This window comes from Cyprinodon variegatus, unplaced genomic scaffold (genome assembly GCF_000732505.1).
Source record: "Cyprinodon variegatus isolate N-32 unplaced genomic scaffold, C_variegatus-1.0 Scaffold61, whole genome shotgun sequence".
Lineage (NCBI taxonomy): Eukaryota > Metazoa > Chordata > Actinopteri > Cyprinodontiformes > Cyprinodontidae > Cyprinodon > Cyprinodon variegatus.
The window spans coordinates 1,447,394-1,472,534 of NW_015150514.1; the positions used below are offsets into that span (position 1 = coordinate 1,447,394).

Genomic DNA, 25,141 nt, shown 5'->3' on the forward strand with positions numbered 1-25,141 from the left:
CACACGTTAAAGAAGAACCTAGAACCAGAACTAAACATGGAGAAGCAGCATTTAGTTCCTACGCTCCTTATCTGGAACAAACTTCCAGAAAACTGCAGAAAGCCTGAGTTCCTTTAAATCAAGACTAAAAACACATTTGTTTAGGATTGCCTTCGACTGTTCTAGTTAAACAGTTCAACTAAAACATATTTTCTTTAGTCCAACTGTATTTGATATTCTTTTTTGTTTCTGCATTTTTTTATTTTTTTATTTATTTTTTCCTACTTGCTTCGATTCCTTTTTATCTTCCTGTATTTTAATATTGTGAAGCACTTTGCATTGTCTTTGTACTGAATTGTGCTATACAAATAAATTTGCCTTGCCTTGCCTTGCCTTGCCTTGCCTGTGTCTTCAGCAGGTGTAGAGCTAACAGAACTGGCAGCGTTGCAAGGCAAGGGCTCAAACATGTACGGCTGTAAGCCTCCTACACCAAACCAAGCTTCTGCCGCCCTGGCGTCCTCTTCCACAACATCTTCGTCCCCGCTTTCCTCCTCTAAATAAAAAATGGATGACGGAGGAGACTCATCCACGACCTCTGACACTAAACTCTCCTCCTCTTGCATGTTTTCGCTGTCCATAGCGTTCCTTGACAGTGTCGTTTCTAAGTCACTAATTTAGTACTACTTGGTCCCAATGTTATTTCCCATTGGGAACCTGCTAGCACTGAGTTGCTAACTGGTTGACAAGATGCTTCAGAGAAACTGACCACAATCAAATTTGCTTGCGAACCTTCCGCCACAACAATCTCGCCCCTCTTGATAAACGACCAATCACATTCACTTTATTCACTCGTGTAAAGTCGTGCACCACTCGGAAGAATTCAGAAATGCAACGGAAATGCAACTCCACCTTTTGCTGCAATTATAGCTGCAAGTTGCTTTCGGTTTGTGTCTATCAGTTTCTAGAGCCTGACATTTTTGGTCATTCTTCCTGCAAAACAGCCTGAGTTCAGTGAGGATGGATGGAGAGTGTTTGTGAACATCAGTTTTCAGTTCTTTCCACAGATTCTCGATTGGATTTAGTTCTGGACTTTGAATNTTCCCATTGGGAACCTGCTAGCACTAAGTTGCTAACTGGTTAGCAAGGTGCTTCAGAGAAACTGACCACAATCAAATTTGCTTGCGAACCATCCTTCACAACAATCCCGCCCTCTTGATAAACGACCAATCACATTCACTTTATTCACTCGTGTAAAGTCGTGCACTACTCGGAAGAATTCGGAAATGCAACGGTTGTAGCTCAACCTTTTGCTGCAATTACAGCTGCAAGTTGCTTTCGGTTTGTCTCTACCAGTTTCTAGAGCCTGACATTTTTGGCCATTCTTCCTGCAAAACAGACTGAGTTCAGTGAGGATGGATGGAGAGTGTTTGTGAACATCAGTTTTCAGTTCTTTCCACAGATTCTCGATTGGATTTAGTTCTGGACTTTGAATTGGCCATTCCAACACCTGAATATGTTTATTTGTAAACCATTCTATTGTAGATTTTGCTTTATGTTTTATATCATTGTCTTGTTGGAAGATAAATCTCCGTCCCAGTCTCAGGTCTTTTGCAGACTCCAACAGGTTTTCTTCCAGAATGGCCCTGTGTTTGGCTCCATCCATCTTCCCATCAATGTTAACCATCTCTGCTGTCCCTGCTGAAGAAAAGCAGGCCCAAACTATAATGCAGCCACCATCATGTTTGACAGTGGGGATGGTGTATTCGGGGTGATGAGCTGTTTCGCTTTACGCCAAACATAACATTTTGCATTGTTGCCAAAAAATTTGACAAGGGAGTATACAACCCATCAGAACCCCCTACAACCCCAAGGTGACGTCCATGGCCAATCCAGTAGGCTCGATCAAACCTACTTCTTGTTTTCCCCTGATTCCTTGTTACACCTACAATCTCAGTGCTCCCCACTACTAGTTAGAACTGAGGCAGTCCCTTGGATGAGTGGCGAAACGTCTTCTAGAAAACTTTATGTCCATTTGTCTAAACAGAATTTTTTAAGCTTAAAAGGAGCGAATACTTTGGCAAGGCACTGTATCTGCACTTTTGAACATAAATTTAGGTATTTTGCGAGGCTCCATACTTGGCCCCTTGTTGTTTAGACTTTTTTATAAGTAACTTATCTTTGCACTGCTCAGGTGTCAGTTTTCAGCTCTATGCAGATGATGCAGTTATCTATGAAACTGCTAAGACAGCTGAGCAAGCTGTATCTGTACTGTCTACCAATATGTCTGACATCCAGCAGTGGCTCATCCAAAATCAGTTCATCTTAAAACCTTAAAAAACGGTCTCTGTGATTAATCTTAAAAAATCTAGAATCAGAACGAAGATTTAAGATTGAACTACGAAAGGAAAAAAAATCCTTCAGTTACATAATGTTAATATAATGATTTAGTTCTGGATCGTCAAGTTACATTTAACAAGCATATAAAGAAAAAATACAAAGTTTGTGTTCTCTCATATATCATACAGTGTGACAATATTGGCCAAAGCTGCTCCAACGGCAACTGACTGCAATGTGTCATTATAAACTGGAGCAATGAAAATTAAGGATACACATTCAATATGGATTCACCACTATGCCATACTTTAAAAATATACACATGAGTATACAATGAGTTTTTCTGGTTTTAATAATATTTGTTTCTTTAAATTGATTCACAAATGCACTAATCTATCAGAACCTGAACACCTTAGTACATTTGTTAAGAGACGAAGCAGGATTTGTGTTTTCTAGGTGCTACTAAAACTCATGACTTTACAATACGATACTGCAGGACCAGCTTGGGAGAGACGGCCTTCGCTGTTAAATGCTCTAAGCTCTGGAACTCATTACCATCTGACATCGAGACTGTAGCTGATTTTAAAATGTTCACAACCAGCCTAAAAAAGACTAATCAAAATTTTAATTACTTTGAATTATTTTAAGTAGGTGAGAGTTGTATATGTGATGCATGTTCTATATTTATGATCATGTCTTTATTTTTTTAACTTGAAGTAGTGTATTGAAATTCTACTTTGTATAAAAACCCAACAAAGGACAGTTGAAAATTAGATTTAACTATAAACTTTATGTGCAGCCATTTGCTTTGTTTTGACACAATGTTTGTTTGCATTGTCTCTGTCAAATAAAGATGAAATGATCCACAATCATCTTAGTAAAATGTCTATTTTAATCATTGTGTATAATGAATTCTGCCTTTGTGCTCTTTCATCAGGGGGCTGCAGAAACGTTCTGATTTTCTGTTCATCTTTGAAGTACACACGATTTGAAGATCCAAGTATTAAATTCAGGATGGGAACTAATCCAGAAAGGACAGTGACAGTCCAGATGGTGCCTCAGCTGGCTGTGGTGGACCCACTGGCCAATAAGGAAACCAATGCCAACTCGGGTAATGAGCCACACCTCAAAGTGTCTCACAGCCTTCCAACATCTCCCAATCAGCAGGATAACCTGACTATTTCAGGAGAAGCTGCCAACACTGCCCAACGTATCCACAAATCCTCAGCAAAGGGAGGTGAATCAGTTAGCGTTGCAGTGGCAAACATGCCAGCAGAAGGCAGCGGGAAGCAGACGCACTCTGGACCTCAGGCAGCTGGTGAACAGTGCTCAGCTAACCTGTCACTGACAAACCAAGATGAAAGTAAGATAAAAAATGAGACCCAGGATGCTAACACTAACAGAAATACATCTCATGGAGCCGATGCATGTGCACCAGGTTTATCGACTGCAGCCAAAGTTTCAAAGGTTGACGGGAGCAGCAACGACTGCAGTATGATCAGGATGAGTTCACTAGAGGCAGTTCCTGTGCAGCTGGCATGTTCACCGAAAGCACAAGAGAGCAGTAATAAAAATAAACATTGCAACACCAGTGAATTAGAAAATGCAGCATCTACATCTAAACAGGATATTAAGGTTCCTCAAAACAAATCTAATGTTGTAATTAAGAAAACCCAGGAGCAAGATAATTCACAAATGTGCCCATCAAGCACTGTATGTACAAAACCTAAAGAGAAGAAGGAAAACGTAGCCCTCATCACCTCTACTAAACCTCCACCAACAAGTTCAGCAGCAGAAATCACTACTGCAGTTAAAAATGCATCGTCACATTCAGAGAGGGATTTCCCCGCAGTAACAACAACACAGCTGTCCTCCAATAAACTTCACCCTGCATCTTCACAGAAAAATTCATCCAGTGTGGTTCAGGAGGAAAACAATAAGCCTACATGTGGGCAGGTGTCTGAGGACCGCCGCCAGATTGAAACAGCTCTCTTTGCTGGAAAGCAGAATGGAGCACTCTACAGGGATGCCTCCACCATGACCTCATTGGTGCCGCCAGACAAACAGTGTCATGATATGGAGGTCCAGGCTGTAGCAAACACTTCGAGTAAAGCTGTGGGTACAAGTCCCAGTCTGATGCCTTTCGCTTCCACTCGCAGACTGAGCAGTGGCAGTGGGGTCTCAAGGGACGAGGAGCAATGTCTCACTGTGGCATTCCCTGTCCATGAAGGTGTGGCTCCGTGTCAGAGCTACACACCTTCCCTTTCTCCCATTGAGAGACTCACTGTAGAGGCAGAGATGTGTCCCAAACAAACTGCAGGTTTTTGCTCACCAACTGTGCCCCAACAGCTTGACTCCAGGTTAGGAGCCAAGCCAAAGGAACCTGGATCCTCTCTGAGTAGCATTCAGCCAGTTTATCAAATTAGCATTGAACATGGCAACCACAAGAAGGAAACAGTTGAAATATCTTCCACCGGTGCAGCTGGCTCTCTGAAAGCTTCCCCGGAGACAGCCAGTGCTTCTGTTGACAGAGACAATGCTGCGCTCTCTCAGGGTCTGCAAGCAGCCACAACAAAAACAAATACAGCAACAAAGTCAGCCGAACAAGAGGTAAAGCCAAGCAGGAACGAGGAGGAAGATGATCAGACGGGATCGCAGAAGGACAAGAACGTCCATGAGGTTGTCTGGGATGAACAAGGGATGACGTGGGAGGTCTATGGTGCATCGGTAGACCCAGAATCGCTGGGATTCGCCATTCAGAGCCACCTGCAATGTAAGATCAGGGAGCAGGAGAGGAAGCTGATTGCCCAGACCTCCTTCAGAAAGTCCATCTCTGGCGTAGATTCCCCGCAGCGTGGGAAAAAGAAAAAAAGGAGGGAACAGAACATTTTCAGGTCAATGCTGCAAAATGTCAGAAGGCCCAACTGCTGTGCGCGGCCCCCTCCCTCCTCCGTCCTTGACTAGCCCTGCACCAAGGTGGCCAGCATGAGGTGCCGCTCTTTCCCTGGAGGTCACACTGTCTGTCCTCCCTCTGTCAGGACTGTGATGCCAAGTGAAACATTAATGGGACGTCGGGGTCCTTCTATGTGAGTATACTGGAATGTTGTAGCAGAAAAAAAGTCCTCATATTTGTGACGTTTGTAAACAAACATTGTAGGATATAGAAGCATAAAATAAAGATATTTTCTAGAAATAGAATCTAATAAAAAGAGACAAAACACTTTTTAAAAAAAACTATAGTTAGAGGCATGTATCTTTGCTTCAAATGCTTTATGATGACATGAATTACACAATAATATGGAATCTTCTACTGTCAGACATGGTTTGTGCAAATATACTGAGTTGAAATCTCATTTGTTGGATGTTTATATGGAGTCTGGGAGATTTTTGTGTCATGCATTTGTGTGTTTTTCACCTGTGCCGTGGCAAAAAAGGGGAAGCACTGTATACACACATAAATATTATGTTGAATCTCTGTTATTCCTTGGATTTTTATTAAAAGTATTTAAAACTACGATGGCTTTCACAAATTCTTGCTCTCCAGCGTAAAACTCCAGGGTCCTACAGAATCAGTGGTGTTGTGACTAAATGTTGTTTTCATTTAGAAAAGAGTTGATCAAGCTATGAAAAATTTTGACTAAAACAACATCTACACCCATATCGGTTTCTGCTCCTTATTTTAAACAGAACCAAACATGATCAACTCTTAATTAGCTCCATCAATGGGCAGCAAACAAACAAAGGCCAAATCCTTTTGGATCAATTATCTTTCCAGATGTTGATGTCATCAGTTTTCAGTCAGAGATGAGGCTAGAAGTATTTCATACTTAAATCTTACTGTCAGGGACCAAGCAGTCAGGCAAAGGTGTAGGAAAAATATCATCCATTTATTTTTTAGTCATGCTACTATTTACCAAAAGATACAAAGTTCAGAAAAAAATGGGCCTAAAAGAAGAAATCAACTCAGACAAATCGGACCAAAGATAACCTCTCACGATGAACACTATATGTGTACTTGTGCGTTCTCATGTGATCGTGAAACATCATCAGCCTCAGCCCTAGTGCTGTTCCAATTCACAAGAACAGCAGCCCGAGAACGGACAAAGTCCCCTGATGTTGTTCTCGCCCCCTCCTATCCAATCACTATCCAATCCGTCCATTCTGCGCACGAGCATCCAGATATACATCCGGGTCGCCCTCGATTTTATTAAAAATACCTAAATGAGGTTTTTCCCTCCCCCAAAATAGTTAGCGTACCGGTACTAAAATATAATAGGGTAATAATGTATTTCCTGAGAAAACAAATGCCTTAAAATCCTTTCTGTTTTATCACTCATCTCTGCCCGATCTGCACCGGAAATGGGATCCTACGCTACTTCCGGTGGCTAACTTTTTCGGCTTTTGATTTAAACATAAAGCTAGTCTTTTTGAGTTTTATGTTTTTGTTTTGTTTTAACTTTGGCGTATATAGTGCGTCATCTAAAGGAAGAAACAACTAACAAGCAGATAAACATGGTTTAATCATATTTTGCTAGACTACTCTGAGCATGTATGATGATGACGTGAGAGAGGCAGTTTAAAGAAGAAAATGTAAAAAGCATCAAAATTGTCTCATAAAAGTCATAAAAAATGAGAGTATTAGCACTCTTTAGTAAGTCAAGGATAGAAATAAGTAATTCTAGAACCATAATTGCATTATTTATGGACACTCGGATGTATATCTGTTGGCGCATTCGCAGGACGGATCAGGTAATGACATGCATCAGGTCAGACTTATCCGTTCTCAAGATTGACAGCTGTCCCAGCATGCAACACGGCAGCACCAGCTTTCAATAGAGCGCTCACAGAGCTCAGTTAAAAGTTCTCTTTTCTGTTGCTGTTGTTCAATAAAAGTACATTTTAAGATTATTTGAGGTGAGAACATTACACTGTTACGGGTCGCTTTATGGCCTATTTACCGATTTAATGCATAATTTTAAAAAGAATTTCGAAGTTGAGAGTACTGCAGCAACCAGCGGACCTCTGAGGGTAACGGCAGCTAGGTCTAATCCTAGCCGTCTAATCCTGCAGCAGCCCTCTCGCGGCATAGCCGTATGTGAAGTACCGCTGGCTCTGATGATGAGTTTTTTGTTTTATTTGGCAAAATGTAAATTTGATTTGTGTTTATGCAACTGTGTTAATCATTATTTCCTCACTAAATTAAAAAAGTAAGACTATATTATTATCTAGTGACTATTAATAATAGGAGGTGAAATGCAGGTCTAAAAAGAGCTGAGCATGTGGTGACATCATAAGTACTCTTCTGTTCCAATTGACCCAGATTTATGCTGCGTGCTTCCATTCTCCTCAAGTCAACACTTTCCTGTGTTCTTCTCTAAAATATACTTGCCTTGGACAAGAGTCCGTACTCGTCTTCTTGTGAATTGAGAAACGGCCTGAGGGTATTAGCTATTGGTATGGGGGCCAAAAAATTGCATAGGCGCAACACTAATCATTACTGTTATATTTGATGGTGAATTGTATTTCATTTTGGATCCAATGATCCCTCAAAGTAGAATTACTCCAACGCCATAGTAAAAGGAAGCAGATGTTGCTTAGCAACAGTGTTTGGGTGGAGTCCTCTTCTTCTTTGGATTTGCTCTAAACCATGTTGATGCTCCACGCTCTAGGGTGTCAGAGATTTACCGATCTGTTGATCTCAGAGAGCAGTTCAATATTGTTTCCATCCATGGCTGGGCCCAACGTTTCAAACAGCCAAGCATGCTTTTATTCAAGAACAGTTTGCCTAATGAGATTTCAAAGCTTTGGCAGCCTTTTCCTCTTTTTCAATGTCAAAAAAAAAAAATTTCTGTTTGTTAGAGACCAACACTTATACAAGAGGTTCCAAAAAAGTAAAAAAAAAAAAAACAATTCACTGGACTTTGTTTCCAAGTTTGAAGATGATTCACTTCACTTTTTTTTTTTTTAATAGAGAGTTTCTTGGATAGGAAGCAAACCATCTTCAAACTTGGAAACAATGTCCAGTGGTTTGTTTTTGTTTTTTTTTACTTTTTTGCAATGACTGACCTAGATGACTGAGAATCTTCACCAGCATAAATCAGGATCTGATCTTTGGCCTTTCAATTACACTTTTATTTATGCTACTACTTTAGCATCCTGTGATGTATCTTATATTGCCATAGTTTGCAAGGTTTTAAAAATTTGCTTTTGTTTTGGGATTTGTATACTAAAAGTAACAACTTCTAAAATTCTGTTTATTCCGGTGTTATTTAGGTTTATTTTGTTTTCCTTACTTCTTAGTTGAACTCTTTCTTGGTGTTTTTTCTGTCACTTTTGAAAATATTCTTGTTATTTATTTTAGACTTTTTTTCATCATTCATTGTTTACTGTTATATTTAGATTATGTTCCCATGGCGTTATAGTTGTCCTAACTTACCTTTCCGCCATCCTCTAGTTTTTCCTTAATCATTTTGCGTTTTTTAGTCTTGAGTTTAATTTCCTTTTTGCTTCTTTTTAGTATCTTCCATGTTAGATTTCAGCCCTGTTGTATTTACTGATGTTTCTCCATTGCACCCTACCACCCTCCTTTTCCCTCAGTTCTCCAATCATTATCCAGTGCCAGAGGCGGCTGGTGGAGTTTTCCCCAGGGGGGGCTATAAATTCAAATCAGACGTATACCAAAAACCAATCAAACGTATACTAAGTAATCACACCTGTATATTTATATGAATGCCAACAACAAAAACATAATAAAAACATATATATATTATAAAAACACAACATAATTTCATGTACAGGTTTACTTTTTGTTAATAAATCTTGCCCTTCTAAGGTTTTGTGAAGGCAAAACTGTGTTTTGCATTGTCCAACATTGTGTCACAAACCTAAAACAATTCTGTACCACTTTAATAATTGAGAAGCTATCAGTCAACTTAATATAAAGGTATAAAAACTATTTTCAGATAATGGGTTCAGTTAAGGGCTGCTCAGTGACACAGTGGGTAACACTCCTGCCTTGCAGCAAGAAGGTTCTGGGTCCGATTCCTGGCCTGGGGTCTTTATGCAGGGAGTTTGCATTTTCTCCCTGAGCATGCATGGGTTCTCTCTGGGTACTCTGGCTTCCTCCCGCAGTCCAAAAACACGACTTTTAGGTTAATTGGCTTCTTTAAATTCTCCTTAGGTGTGAGTGGTTGTTTGTGTCTGTGTTGGCCTTTGATGGATGTTTACGAATTACACTAGTTTTCACTAGATGTGGATGGTGCCAATTGTCTGCATTGGATGGCGTACATGACGTGAAATAAATATTTATAAACATTAAACCAAAGCCAAAAGTATAAAGTTACGTTAGTTTTTAAGAATGTAAGGAATAGAAAGTACAGATAAATATGTGAAAATGTAATGAGTAGATGTCAGAAGTAGGAAGAGAAATAAGTAATGGAGTAAAGTATAGATACCTAAAAACTGTACTTAAATACAGTAACGAAGTGCTTGTACTTCCTTGCTTGACACCTCTGCAAGTGAGTTTCAGATTTAGGATCCTGAATTAAAAGATTTTGTGTGGAGGCTGTCATGAAATTTCTCTTGTGATGAACTGTTTTGTTTTACCAAGATAACAACTTTCACTGTAAATCTGCCACCCAGACCCTGTTTAACACTGATTCTAGGCGACTTTAGCTGCTGCTTTAACAAATATGTCACTTCATGTTAATGTTTCGACCTGAAAGAAAGACCAATAAAGGGCTCAGTATCTGCAGTGCTGCTATGAAATGTCACCATGGGTAAGTCTGAAGTGTCAAATCCCACTTCCTGTTTCTCTTTGATATTTCAGGATCACAGAACGACAGTCACTTATATCTGGCTCTTCAAGTTGACCTCTCTCGTTCCTTTCATAACGCTGAGTGAAAGCTGCAAATGGACAGTCCTTTGTTGAGTCCTTAATATGAATTTCCAGCTCCAATGAAATGTATACTTCCTTCTGCAGAGGTCACTGTCTTCTTCACACATTAGCCTCTCCGTCCTGTCATCGCAGGGGCCAGCCTTAAGCCTGTCTTTCACTCTGCCTTTGATTACCCGTCTCACACTTTTTCATACCTCCAATGTATCTGTTAAAGGACAGCAGAGAATATCTATTTCAATGAAAAGAGACGTAGACAGAAACTGGTTGTGTGCCTCTGAGAGGAAAGAACAATGATTGACAGCATTGAAAAAATATGTGTGAGCAAGTATTAGGAATCTGGCAGCATCACGATTGTCTTTAAACCTAAACATGCGTCTCATTCATGGTCTAGATGTCAAATTTGATGTAGTGGCTCCCATATGATTGGCTCAAACATTTTTGGGTGATAAGACGTTATTGGAGGTTTATTGGAATGACAGGATTACACAAACAGGACCTGACAGCAGAGAAGAAAAGAAGGTGATTCTTGGAACAATGACCAGGTGAGTCTCATCAAATGTGGGAAAGCTTTAAGGAAGTATAAAATGAGGAAGAACGGTAGTGATAAGTAAATCCATGCAAACCACACAGGAGCTCAGGTGATCAGGAATAGGTTAAAAGAACAAACTTAAATAAATAAATAAAAGATGCAAAACATAATTACAGATTGTTAAACACATGTCACTGGTGTCTCACGGCCTGAGCAGCATAATCACTAATAATCTCTGGAGTGTTGCCTAGTTACCAGGGAACTCCCTGGCGCTGTCCAGTTAAAGACTGATGGTCCGTGAGAGGAAGAAGGAGACACTTGTTTCAGCCTAAGGGGCCTTCCCTGATTCCCGCTGAGGTGCTGAAACTGATAACAGCTGCGCTCTCATTCAGTGCTGCAGGAGGAGCTATGCAGCATATTTATTACCGTTTATAGCTGGCAGTGAGAAATCCTTCCCATCCTTCCTCTGCATGATGCGAGTCTTAATTACCTGTTTACAATGAATAAATCCATTTCTGAGCTGTTCTATTTCCATGTTTGTTTGTTCTGTGTTTTTGTTTTTGTTTTTTGTTTTTTTTTTGCTTTAACTCAATCCTCAATATTCAAGCCTGGATTTAAGTAAAGGTTCTCTGCAACAGCATTACAAGGAAGCTAGAGCTGAAGCCCCAACAGAAAGGTTCCAGTTGTGGGATTTGATATTCACTTGCAGTGACCCAGTTATTAGATTCATAAACACACAGACAGGCTTTCTCTTTGCATGAAGAAATTTCCACACAGTGAGTTCAAGACTGCCCCCTACTCTGCTATTTTCACTGTTAAAAAGGTCAGATATTTTAAAACACCTAAAGATCATAGTTAAAGTTATAGGGGGTAGTAATTACAGGGATTTACTGACAGAAATGTAATATATTATACTTAAGTATTGAATTTATTATCATCTATGAACTGAAAGTCAAAATATTTATGTTTGTGTTGCCTGAGAAAATGCGAAATTACAATTGCATAGAAACAGGTCTCAGGTTAATTCTAGAGGAAGACATATTTGCGCTATGGCAGCACAGACCTGACAAACTAGTGACTACACAAATCCCTTTTATGCTTGACTGTGACTGCGACAGACCTATATAAAATGTAAACCCTATACAGACTAGTAAAATACAGTTAGGAAAATTATCTATGTAAACAAATCATCACGTCATTTAAATCCAATATCAAATAGGTTTCTAGAATTTCCTTCCTTCATCAGCAAAATATTGTAAAAATAAGAAATCTCCTGTCCAGGGGTGATGCTCAGAAACTAGTCCATGCATTTGTTACTTCAAGGCTGGACTATTGTAAATCATTACTAGGACAACGGCTTCAGCTGATCCAAAATGCTGCAGCCAGAGTTCTGATGAAAATTAGAAAGAGAGATCATATCTCTCCTATCCTGGCTTCTCTTCAATGACTTCCTGTTATCCAGAATAGAATTTAAAATCTTCCTTCTCACATATAAATCCTTAAATGGCCAAGCTCCATCTGATATCAGAGATCTGATTGTTCCTTATGTTCCTAAAAGAGCTCTTCGCTCTCAATCTGCAGGTTTACTAGTGGTTCCTAGAGTTTCTGAAAGTAGAATGGGAGGCAGATCTTTTAGTTATCAGGCTCCTCTCCTGTGGAACCAACTACCAGTTTTCGTCCATGAGGCAGACACCCTGTCTACTTCTAAGAGTAGACTTAAAACGTTGCTTTTTGATAAAGCTTATAGTTAGAGTGGCTCAGGTTATCCTGATCTATCTCTATAGTTATGCTGCTATAGGCTTAGACTTCTGGAGGACATAGGGACCCCTATTTCCTCATTCTGCTTCATTCTATCACTACTCTTCCACTCTGCAGAATCTGTTAGTTCATTCTCTAACATTATGCTCTCTCTGATTTTTCTCATAGTAGCTTCGCCTCGTCTGTTCCTGTTTGGCTGTGACACCATCCTGGAGAGAAATATCTCTAATAAAAACATACCCTAAAGACAAACAGGTAACAAACAATGATCTGGCCTCGATAGCTGAAACTGAGCCCAATATAATGGAACAGTGGGTGGGTAGGATTGGTGATAATTGGAGACCGGAAAGAGTTAGGCAGGAGAGTGAAATAAACAATTAAGGTGAGCTATCAGGGAAGATTATGACAAATTCATAAATTTGTGAAGGGAAATTAATTAAATATTTGCCCTTTCTAATATTTTTCAGTGATACAGAAAAGCTGCACCATTCAAAGTGGGATGGATGCTGTCTCTCTAACTCCGGCCACTTCACCCCCAAAAGATTACCAATTATCACTGGAATCAACATTGTTTTGATGACACCACCTAGAACAGCCAGCGGGTGAACAATGCCATGTTGCCAAACGTGTCGTTGCTGGTCAGGTCTGGGAGGCGACTAGAGATAATTATAGAGTCCGACATTGTTCTATTATCAAAAGTTGAGAGAAGGACATAAGAAGCTGAAAAAACATTCTCTACAACCCCTAAAGAGTCAGGAGACCCACTCATGTGGCTCACACCAATTTGAATCAGCACCAAATGTCTCAGCTCATGGCTTGAAAAACTAAATTAATCCAAGATCCATTTCCCTTTCTTCATCAAAGGTTAGATCAATGATCTGTACTATTTTATAAATAAGACTACTGGTCCACCAGGCGAGTATAGTGTGTGCATAAAAAAACAGAATACTCAACCAGACATGGAGACCTTTTTGATCCAGATAGTCAGAGTAATCAGGGTGAGCTGGTGATTACAGTGATTTCTTTCTGAATTCTGAGTTGCTAGTAGCATTTCTGTTGAAAAGAATTCACATTGTTTTGTCTTTGAATATCTTCCTGTTCCTCAACTGTGCTCACCCCCGAATCTGCATTCAGCTTGCCTTCTTTCTTGCAGCGCCTTGCATTCCCAATTTCTCTCTTTCCCAGACACCCCATTCTCCCTCTTCAACAATCAAAAAGCAGCAACGCACCCTGAGACAGTAATTAAAGTGTCTAATCTTCAGATTGTTTTTTATTTCTCTGAAATGATCCTCTTCCCTTCTCATCCTTGTATTGGATCAGCCTAAAAGCTGGTATGGTAATTCGTCCTTGACTGCCCTGTTCCCAAAAGAATATGTGGCCTACATTTGTTTGCGGTGCAGTCTTAGCCTCTGTGAGCTAGTGTGTACACATATCAAACTCTTTTGTTTGCTGCTGCACAGCCCTTTGTCTTCCCTGTCACAGTTCTGTAGCAACATGCCATTATGGTTTTGTCTCTATGATTTATCATGCATTCAGGAATTCATTATTGACTTTTAGGTAAACTAACATGAACATTTAATCATTTTTACAGGGTAGTATTTGCAAATGGATGTGAAAAAGCATCCGTAACAGTATGCACATATAAAGATGAGAGTCCGCTTTAGCTTCATCACAACATCATTAAGAATAACAAATTGACCTGCAATTCACACTCTTCCTGTCAGAAGCAAGAAAATGCAAAAACAAAAAGTAATGGATGTGAAGCAAAGGAAAAGAAACCATTCACAAAACTGTAGCCTCTCAATATTGAATCATTAGTTAAAGAATCTTTTCACAGCCGTGTTTTTTCATCCCAAATGTACAAAAAATGTATTGATATTCTGCTAATTGCCATGAATAAAAATTTTTGCAATTATGGTATTTCCAAAACAAAAGAAATACAAGTAAAATTGCAAACAACATAGAAGTGGCGGACGTAAACATATCAGATAAATCTGTTTTCAGCCACATCTCAAACTAAATGTGAGAAATAGCCACTTTATGAATTCAAATATGCCTTGCCATCATCCTCCAACTAGTTTCAGTTTTCTTCCTTGTCATCGCCGGCCTACCGGCCTTCCTAGAGAAACTCTTCTTTGTCGCCGGTCTCTCGGCCTGCCTCTAGACACTGTGCTTCACCTTCAGCCTCATGTCCGGCCCACCAGAGACCGTGTTACATCCTTGATCACCTTTGGTGGGTTTTGTGTTTTGGACTCTGATTGTTTTTGATTTTTGTTACTTGCCCTCCTTCCTGGTCGGCCGTCAGCCGGCCCTGGGTGCATCGCTTTGTTTTTGCTTTGGACTTTTAGGCAAAAAAAAAACCCATTGTAAACTTGACAAGTACCCAGTAGAGAATTGCAGCTGTAGAAGATGTGTTTAAAAGTAGTTCTGGACAGTTAGGGTAACTATGAAATGTCACTGAAAAGAGAAACTAGCTCCACAGAACATGGGTTAGCAGTCAAACAAGGAAGTGACCGTGATATGCTGATGAAGATTCTCAGTCATCCAGGTCATAGTCATTCCGTAAAAGTTAAAAAAATATCCACTGGACTTGGTTTCCAAGATTTGAAGACATGTCGCCACCTCTCCAGGAGGTTTTCTCAATTCAAATGTCTGGATCCGCAGTGAGTTTGAGTCTTATATAGACAAGGCCTTGTATTGCTTGGAAACATGCAAATGGTAGCCGATGAGTGGGTCGTTTGGTTCCATTGTTAGCCTGTAATATCTGAAACCTGTCTATGATTCTGAAGGTCGGTCATTAAAGGGGGGGGTTTGTGTTTAGGGGGGGGATTGTCTCCTGTAATACCTGAAACCTGTCTATGATTGGTTTCTATGATTGACCGCGATATCTCTCACCAACAGCAGCACCCTCTAGAGGTCATTTAGTAAAAAACTAGGTTTGAATAACATCTAACATGAACAAGACATCTAGGTCAGTTTAGAGTCCTTTGAAAATGTGTAACTGAGGAATGATTAGATATATGAGAAAAGTGCTGAATGCATTTAGACAGTTCAATTTAGGAACAAGTTTGGTTGGTTCTTGCATGAGGCGCATTGACTTTACAGACAGAAAAGGAACATAGAAGCACTGATCTATAAATACATTTATATTAGAGTAAGAAGCAGTAAAGTACGTTCATAGGTGGTGTTTTCTGGAAAGGAGACAGTTTTGCCAGGCATAAATTGTGTGACATTTTCAATTATTGCACACACCTACAGCTCAAACTGTACAATGAAATTGCAGGGTTTAAAAGTTCACAGCTCACGATGTATGTTCTCACACTGTGCGGCCCGACGCTCTGATGTGACCTTACAATGGCCGACTGAATTTCAAACATGTTTGATTTTCTCCCGACCTTACGATTTCTGATCGAGAGGTGGTCTTGAGAGGCTAATCGCCCCTCGTTAATGCATCATGAGGCTGAAAGTCGGCCTGATCGAGAATTTCTTGCTCGACTGGAGAATCTGCCCAAAAAGGGCCAAAAAAAATCGTACAGTGTATTCCCGGCTTTAAGCAGCTTTATTTTACGGAGATGAGGGAGTTGATTCTAATCTGTCGTGTCAGCCAGTCTGCTTGAAGACCGGTAATACTTATCACTGTAGTTCTGGTACCGTGTCAACTCATTTATGGCTCAATCCCAATCTTAACACTCCCTATCTGAACAGGCTCAAGGTTCATGTCTGAGTTCAAAGCTTAGCCAGGTTTCTCCTTGGCATACTAATATTGCTGTTGACTTGCTGAAGAAGGCACATTTCCATCACTGTAAGGGAAATGGATGTGGAGAAGGGTAAAAATCGGTCCGGGGGCCTGAGCACCCTGGAAAAATGTCTGATATTTCTGTTTGTTTGCATGACAGTTGTTAGCATTTGCCTCATAACTCTCTACTTTGCTGAGAAGTCTGACTCGTCTGCTCATTCAGAAGGTGAGTATCCATCATCTGGTCATAGGTCTTCTGTTTTTGAAAGACAGCAAAGCATTTAGCCCTGAAAACAGTGAACCATGTTCATCAACAAACAGACAAAGAAGTTAAATATCCTAACGGTTTGGTTAAAAAATAGAAAAAGGAGAGCTGCTTATTGACAGACAGAAGTTGGAAGATTAAGTCATTCTTCTTTTTCCAATAATGATTTATTTATTTTATTTACTGTTTATTTTGTAATTAATTTTGCAGCAAAATGATACAAATGTAATTTTAACCTTAGACAAAATCATAATGCACATAACCCTCTCAGCAAAAGGGACGGATGCAAAGCATGTTGGAGATTTGGAGGAAATGCAAAAACAAAGGTGCTGGAAATTCTCTGAAAAGATTGCACAAAGGAATAAAAATAATATGACCAGTAGAAATATCAACAACTGTGGTTCTGACTGGGGAGGGGTACAATTTGTTTTGTTTTTGCTTTTCTCTCTTTCTGAGGATCTAAATCCAGCAGTTGGCTAATCAAAGTGTCTGTGTATATAAAGTACTCTCATATCTCCATGCTGGAGCAGCTTTATGCTTCAGCCTACCAAAAGAAGAAGATTCTTATGAATTAAAAGGTTTTTACACATTAATCAATGTTTAAAGATTGGATTATTATTCAAGCTCCTGTGAACTAACAAAAGAGATGAATTATTATCTGTTCCTTATCTGTCATATCAATTGACTGATCACCTTTCGCTCATAGATTAAAGGGCATCAGTCTAAGCATAGATTCACAGACTTCGTTCTTACCACACACCTCCTCCAGTTCTGCTGGGGGAAGCCAGAGGCACTGGAGGACCAACATAGAGACATAGCCCATCCATCCCTCCACTCAACGTATCCAACTCACCAAGGAGGGCTGATCAGTATCAGCCCTCATTGCGCTCCTACCTTAACGTGGTGAAAGGGTTTCAGTGCTCGGATGATGCCAGAGGCTATGTTGCTATGTTGTGGGGGCTTAAAGCCCCATGCGATGGTCATTGACTGCAGAAAGGCTCTGTGTGATAGGTCAGATAGGATGGGAGATGTAGAGTGATACTGGTTAGTAAACAGTCAGGCTCACCTCCAACCAACGCCATGTGATGTTTAAAAAAAAGTTGAAAAACCATCCACTGGATTTTGTTTCCAAATTTGAAGACGTTTCGCTTCCCATCAGAAAGCTTTTTCAATTCAAAATGTCAGAAATAGCGTTGAGTTCAAAGGTTTATAGAGTAGCCCAACAAAGAGCCTTGTTTTGGCTTAGAATGCAAATTGAACCTGAAGAATGGGTCCCCCCCCTCTAGGAATGGGAGATATTTGTTAGCCTGCAGTACCCGATACTGGTCTATGCCTCTGAAAGGGGGGTCGTCAGGGGCATTGTTGGCCTGGCTGACCAGGCGAGATGTTTTGGTCCACTGCATGGGGGTGGGGGTTGTGATGATAGCAGAAAGGAATCAAATCTATCGCTTTTGAGAGCTGAAACTTGCGAGAGGATGGAGCCCCTTCTACTTAGGGAGAGGCAGAGAGGAGGGCTGGGTATGCTTGTCTCACCACAGCTTACCCATCTCATGTTGAAATTCACCTTTTTTTATGAGGTAAGAGGGTTTCACTTCCCTGCATCTTTTGGACCTATGGCTTGAACAATGGTACAGATTGCCAGGCCCCATTTGATGGTGGTTCTGCTCATCCTTCTGCTCAAGGATTCTATCATTTTGCCGGGGATAATACCTACTTAAGGTAGGAAGGATCTGATTTGACCCCCAACTCTGGACCTTAGTGAGATTTCATTATTGGACTTCTTTGTAAGTCGTGGATTGTCCATAATGAATACCACCTTTAAGCACTGGCTCTAATAGGTGCAACTGGAACCAGGACACTCTAGATCAGGGGTGTCAAACTGGTTCCAGAAAGGGCCGTGTTGCTGCAGGTCTTCTTTCCAACCAAACAATAGCAAACCATACTCCAGTCATCTTATCAAGTCATCATGTTCAGATTGGACTCACTTGAGGAGATGACTGGAGTCAGGTGTGCTATTGCTTGGTTGGAAAGAAGACCTGCAGCCACACGGCCCTTTCTGGAACCCGTTGGACACCTGTGCTCTAGATGGTGATCAGTGATCAACCAATATATTAGTGACCGGACTCCTCCTTGTGTCCTAAAGATATTTTTTTTTACAAGTTTGGTTTGTTCTGGTCCAGACTCCCTGCTGGGGCCCTCAACCAGGCTGCTGCTGATGTGGATCACTGCTTATGATCATCCTATTCACAAGGAAGACTTACTTTTTCTATATTTATCTAGCTACTTTTTTGCATCTGCAAACATCAATCTTAATATTACCAACTCATCAGTGGATCTGTTGAGTTCAGCACTGTTTATGTTTAACATGCCTGTGTTTGTCCAAACTGTAGCTTTAGTTAAGCAGGCACATTTCAGGATCTGAAATGATCAAACAGGGATGTTATTGCAGGGAAGGAACAAAACATTTAACATCCGGCAAGAAATATTCAGTAAGAAACATTATGACCTCATCACCATACTTCCTGGGAACCAATAAAACTGCAGGGAGAAATGTGGCTCTTCTCAAAATGTACATTTTGCTGTCATGATTTCTGAAATGTTGTCTTTGGCTTTCAGGGCCTCTCTCAGGGTGTGGAGGTCCTCAGCAGATGAGCGGTGATTCGGGGACCTTTACCAGCTGGAACTATCCCAGCAGCTATGACAATGGCAAAAGCTGCACGTGGAGCATCACTGTAGATCCTGACAAGGTCAGAACACTTGTCCCAAAATACAGAGAAACTACAATATGGTCAAAGAAAAAAAGGACTTTGTATTAGAGTGCTAAAGTTTTGGGTCATCCCTCTTTTTAAAGGTGTGAATTATTTAGTTACCACCAATGTTACTCTGTAGGAGCCATTAGCTCAAAATGCTAACAACATGAATGTTTCAGGATCATTTTCTTATTTGATTTTTCTTGAGTTTTACATGTTTTATTACATTCCTCTGAAAAAAACATGTATTGGTAATTGTTTAAAAAAGAGAGGTTGGGTCTTTGTTAAGGATTGCATATTTGGTCTTTGTTCTTGTCTGTGGGAGTTAGAAAAGACTGAAGGAGAAAAAGACATTACACCGAAGTCTGCAGCCTATTGCTCTCAGAAACCAAAACGTCTGGAGAAGTATTTGATAAGTTTATTCAGCTGAGACACATCTAGGTGATGACTTCAAGTATATGTGTCAGAGTGCTCTGAGGAGCAGCACACGGGGGCAGTTGTCAGCACCATTACCTTGAAGCAAGATGATCCTGGTTTTAAATCCTAGCTAGGGCTCATTGTGCAAAGTTTGAAGGTTCTCTGAGTAAGATGGTGGCTTCATGTCTTGTTTGCTGTCAGAGCTGCACAAAGTGAATTTATCAGTACCAAGACTGTTGGTAGGGGATGACTCCAAACTATGCCAACATGCATGTATTAATCTACAGGAGTTCTATGTTGTTAGATCCTAAACTGAACTCCATTTAGTATGTAACTAATTTATTCAAGATGAGCCGTAGAAAGCCTTTGGTGGAGAGATACTTGATAGTTTATGGAGATTTCATGCCTGGCACAGATGTTCTCCATGGCTTAGGGTGGATAAAGGGAACAGTCGGCTATGTAGGGGCTGGAGGGACATCCAGATATTAGATACACTCTGCTATTATGTAACCTATCAATTATCATCCAAGTGTGTGCACAGCTTCTTGCAGGAGCTCAGCTAGTGTTTAATAAAAACTACTGCTGTCATTTCTGTGCTCTATATTGATTCTGTACTCACGTTGAAAGTTCAGGTTGTCGCTGTGATCTTAATTTTACTAGACCACCATGTGTCTGGGTTCTGATCAGCTGTTTTATGACTTTCTGTTATGAAAACGTTCTGCTGTGAAGCTAAACAGTAGAGGACAGCTGGTGCAAAGGCAGTGGTATCATCGTCAACAGATGGTTGCCTGGTTCTGCTCATATTCTGGCCCATCAGAATAAACAAACCCTTCATTCCCAGCTCTGCCAGCACTGCTCCTCACTCCCAGTAGTGGCTCAGCTCTTTTTCACTGCATTCTTCTGTATTTCTCTACCTACAAACGTAAATATTACCTTGAAAAATATATCTTTCCTCACACTTCACTGCAACCGCTGACAGTTCAGTCAGTAATTCATCCATTTTACTGGTTTATCTGATGCAGAGAAAAGAGGACGATGTAAGAACTTTGCATGTTTTTGCTGCAGGTGATTCATCTGTGGTTTGAGGAGTTTGCTTTGGAGGAGAAACAGCTCTGCACAGGAGATCTGGTCACACTGCGAGACTCACTGGGAACTATTGGTAGATATAACCTCCATTTATTACTGAGGTTGAGGGAATGGGTCGTTTTAAAAAAAAAATTAGGATGATTTTAATTGTGTTAATCCATTTATTGTGTATATCTTGTGCAATATTTTATATTATTGACTGTATGTTGTATAGGGTACTTAATACCCTTAATACCCTTAATAAAACGTATTAGTAGTTTTTCTTCTTTTGGATACTGTTAAACAGTAACCCTTCTGTGAATTCACTTTATGTTTTAGAAGAATTTCTAATGACTTAAATCCGAAGACCTTCCAATTTGGAAAGACCAACCTAACATCTCTAATATAAATCATTGGTTCCTCTTCTGTAAAAATCGCCTCAACAAATAAAAATAAATTCTTCCAAAACAGCTGCATTAAAGTGCAGCTGGTTTGGAAATAGTTTCTCCCCTCAGTCAGACTCAATTGACGACTGACATTCCAAACCTTTCCGGAATTTTCTGTGTTTTATCTGCAGGGAAGTACTGTGGCTACACTAAACCCAAACCTGTGGTGACCCTTTCAAACCACCTGATGGTCTACTTTGACACCAACGAAAGGAAAACAGACCAAGGATTTAAAGCACATTACAAAGCTGTCGCTCCAGAGGCTGCATCACGTAAGCTACATTTTTGCTTGTCAGTCTAACTCAGTTATCCTCCTTCCATTAGCCTCTCCTTTCTGGCCCTTTAGGATAAAAACATTCTGTTTCTCATGGATTTCAGTTGATTTTAATGTCTTGGCCATCCATACTTGTGTAAATGTTACTCATGCACCAGTGTGTAGTTTCAATATTAATAAAATAAACTCTCCATTACTAGATTAAATAATTTATCAGTTTATAAACACTGAACTAGACTAATATCAACAGCTTGTTGACTTATAAGACCACAAACCTTCTTCACATTTTATTCATAATTCTCCTCCACTCTTTCATCTGGCTCCTTATCCTAAAGAATTAACTTATATGAGTCTAATCAAATTAACAATATAACAATGAAAACAGTTAATTTAGGGGGGAGCGATAAAGACAATTTCAAGCATGCTGGTTCTTATATCGTTTGAAACTACATACAGTATTCATAGATTGAAACAGCATGTTTAGGTTAATTTGAGCATTTTATTCAGGAGAAGTCAGTGTTTGAAAAGCAAGTGAATTATAAAAAGGCATAAGTGAGAAGAACTATTGCCAGTGCAGTGTAACAGCCTGACTTTTGACTCAAAATCGAAATGTTTCATACATTTCTAACTTTTTTAGTTTATTATTTTAATTATTATTTGTATTTAGTTTTCACCAAAGGGCCGCATTCCTGAATGGTTTCTGCAAAGCTGCAGTCAGTGAGGTTTGTCATTGTATACAGTCTGATTTTAATCTTACAACTATTATGACTAATATAATTGAGGGTGGACAAAGAAGATTGCTTGGTGAAACACCAGGAATAAGCAACCTTTAATACACACAAAAAAAAACAATTTGACCCAATATTGATAGGAGAAAATGAAAAAACACAGGGAAATACAATTTTTTAACAGTCTATTTATTGTGTTTTTGTTTTGTTTTTACCTTTATGCCGTTTAAGCAACTGTGCTGTATTGATATTATCTGTTAAAAACAAAAAAGAAGATTTCAGCAGGACCAGCAGTTGCTGCTGCTGATCAGACTGAGCTGTATGGGGACTAAACACTTATGATCATGTATTTTCCCAACCCATGCGGAGCCGCAGCACGGGGATGCGAAAACTCACAAGCTGACTTGGCGAGCCACAGGTTGCTGAACCCTGCTAGCTGAGAGTAATGTCAGACTTGCAAGAGATTCTCAGTTACATGTTATGCTATGATTACACCGAACACGATTTAAGCAGCAGAAGGAAGCGGATCACATGCAGATTTATGGTTGAAGTGCATCAAAAGGTCTCGCAGCACATTTGAGCAGCAGGAGCAGCTGGCTTCAGCCCCTCCAAATCAGGCCTAAATACGTCTATGGCTTTTCATGTGTTTTAATAGAACTATTTATTCTCATTCAGGGAAAAGTAACTTATTATAGATCAAATAGTTGTTTTTCCTACTAAATATGAGGTCCAGATGTTATTTCAATCAATTGCATATTTTAAAATACTTTGTAATGCCACTTTTTGCCTGTAGCTCAGCGCTTATTTTCTCCTAAAAGATGCACAAAGTTGAAGCAAACATAGAACAGGGTCTTAGACCCACAACCATCAGGAATCAGGTTAAGGAGCTAGTGGGTTAAGGGGTTAGACCATTTCTCTCTGCCCAGTAGGGAATCACCAAAAAGTCAACTTAATTAAGCTGTCGCCTCACATCTGGACAACTTGAAACCAGCTGTGTGGTGCAGCTGCAAACCTGGTTTCTTGTTGGCTTATTCTAAGCGCTTCTGTTTTATTTTCCTATATTTTAATCATCTAAAGCACTTTGCATTGTCTTTGTACTGAATTGTGCTATACAAATAAATTTGCCTTGCCTTGCCTTGCCTAGTGTAGCACACTCTCTAATAAAAGCTGAATTAGACCTGCCTGATATAACCAAGTTCGTCGATGTAGCAACACGTACAGTATTTTTATCTTATTACTTTTATATAAATGGAGGCAGATGTTATAAGGTTTACTTCTTTCTGCTCCCTTTTATTAATGATTTTGTTTGTTAGATGAACGAGTTATGAATAAATGAGTTATGTTGTGTTTTACTGAATTAAATAAACTAAACTAAACAAGATACTTCAGAGGCATTCACTTCAGAGTTTTCATCATTCCCATCAGGGCTTTCACCATGGTGCTCAGAGGATGTAAAACGCTTTGGTCGAGTCTTCTGAGTACAGGCCATTCACCATCAATAGTGTCACCATCAGTGGTTTCTCTGGTTTCCCGGGTTTCTCTCGTTGCATGTTATTCTACTAGTTGTCCATCTTGTGCCTATTTATTTTGGTTTCTTATCAAAAGTCAACTATGCTTTGGACTACGTCTTTTTTTAACCACATCATGACAGAGATTCTACCTCCAAAAGACTCAGTCATAGTCTCATGTAAAAAAAAAAAAAGGGTGTGTTTCTGAAGAAAGTCCTGGTAGTTTTTATCAGCATGCTTACATATCAACCACTTAGCAAACAGATAACATCTAATGGTTATTGCAGAGATTTGTCAATCTCTTTTGTTGATCAGACAGTCGATATGGACATGTTACAGTGAGTAGCTCTTCTTTTGCCTAATCTTGGTGCAGCTCTCTCTTTTATGAAGCTCCTTGGCACGCAAAGATACAAACTATACATTTATTTATTTAAATTTACTGCAAAAGCATTCCATTGTTGAATAAGTTCAAATTCAACACAAGTTTTTTCCCCCAGAATATTCTATATATTCTAAGTTTCCTTGTTAGCCTATGGTGCTGTAATCAGAATCTATTGGGGGGAAATTATTTTCTTGCAGATAGAAAAATAAGATTGTAAGTAAAAAATAAGATATAAGAATAAAATAAGATAAGGGTAAGAATAAAATAACATAAGAATCACAGTATATACAATCAACAGTATTTACAATTTACAATGCTGCTCAGTAGTAAATTATAATTGTTGCACATGAACATGTTTTTGCACATAGTGAAGTAAAGAAACAAGTAATCAATGAAATGAAATGATTGATATTGATGATTCATATTTTAGAAGCTTTAGCACATATTCACCATGGTTCAAGGCAGAGTTTGGCATAAAAACAGTGGTCATTACAGCCAAATGTAAGGGGCGGGGGTGTTGGTCCTTGAGTTGTCAATGCAGCTGAAGTATCCTTCATTCCTGTTTCCAGAAATAGCTGGTGCTGGCGGTTTCCTCCAAGGTGATCAGGGGGATCTGATGACTGCAGGTTTCCCAGAACAAAGCTATCCAAACGGAGCACTCTACCAGGTACAATAACACTCTATAACATCCACGGTTGATGCACCCAGACACACCTAGCCTTTACCCGAATATGCTTACTCTAACTTAAACCTTAACTCAAACTATATTTGACTCCTAAGACTAACTGTTTGCAAAAAGGGAAGAGAGGATCAGCAAAATGTGCTCACCTTGGTGCAAACTGTCCTTACTTTAATGCAAAACAAATTACTCACACACACATGCAGAGGTTCATTTTGATGAATTTCCTCAGGATGTTCTCCAGTGCTGTTTATTGTGGTATATGTAGATCTCTGTGACAAAAGGGGAGTACATATTTAAATAAAATAAAAAGCAAACCATATAAAGGTCCAACAGATAAAAAATGTTTTATCAGTGACCGTAATCACAACCTTTCTCTAGTAGTCCGGTGAGT

At 39.6% G+C, this 25,141-nt stretch overlaps 2 protein-coding genes across 2 annotated transcripts in view; both read left to right on the forward strand.

Moving 5' to 3' along the window:
- Positions 1-5,795, forward strand: part of LOC107082749 (G protein-regulated inducer of neurite outgrowth 3-like) — a 12,659-nt gene extending 6,864 nt beyond the window's left edge. The window contains exon 2 of the mRNA XM_015371582.1: positions 3,251-5,795. Within this exon, the coding sequence (XP_015227068.1) occupies positions 3,328-5,277 (1,950 nt within the window). The 5' untranslated portion in view covers positions 3,251-3,327 and the 3' untranslated portion in view covers positions 5,278-5,795. The remainder of the gene's footprint in view (positions 1-3,250) is intronic.
- A 10,513-nt stretch (positions 5,796-16,308) lies between these two features.
- LOC107082756 (ovochymase-2-like) overlaps positions 16,309-25,141 on the forward strand; it is a 31,005-nt gene continuing 22,172 nt past the window's right edge. Inside the window, exons 1-5 of the mRNA XM_015371588.1 lie at positions 16,309-16,459; positions 19,115-19,245; positions 20,731-20,824; positions 21,308-21,448; positions 24,638-24,735. Of these exons, the coding sequence (XP_015227074.1) occupies positions 16,309-16,459; positions 19,115-19,245; positions 20,731-20,824; positions 21,308-21,448; positions 24,638-24,735 (615 nt within the window). The remainder of the gene's footprint in view (positions 16,460-19,114; positions 19,246-20,730; positions 20,825-21,307; positions 21,449-24,637; positions 24,736-25,141) is intronic.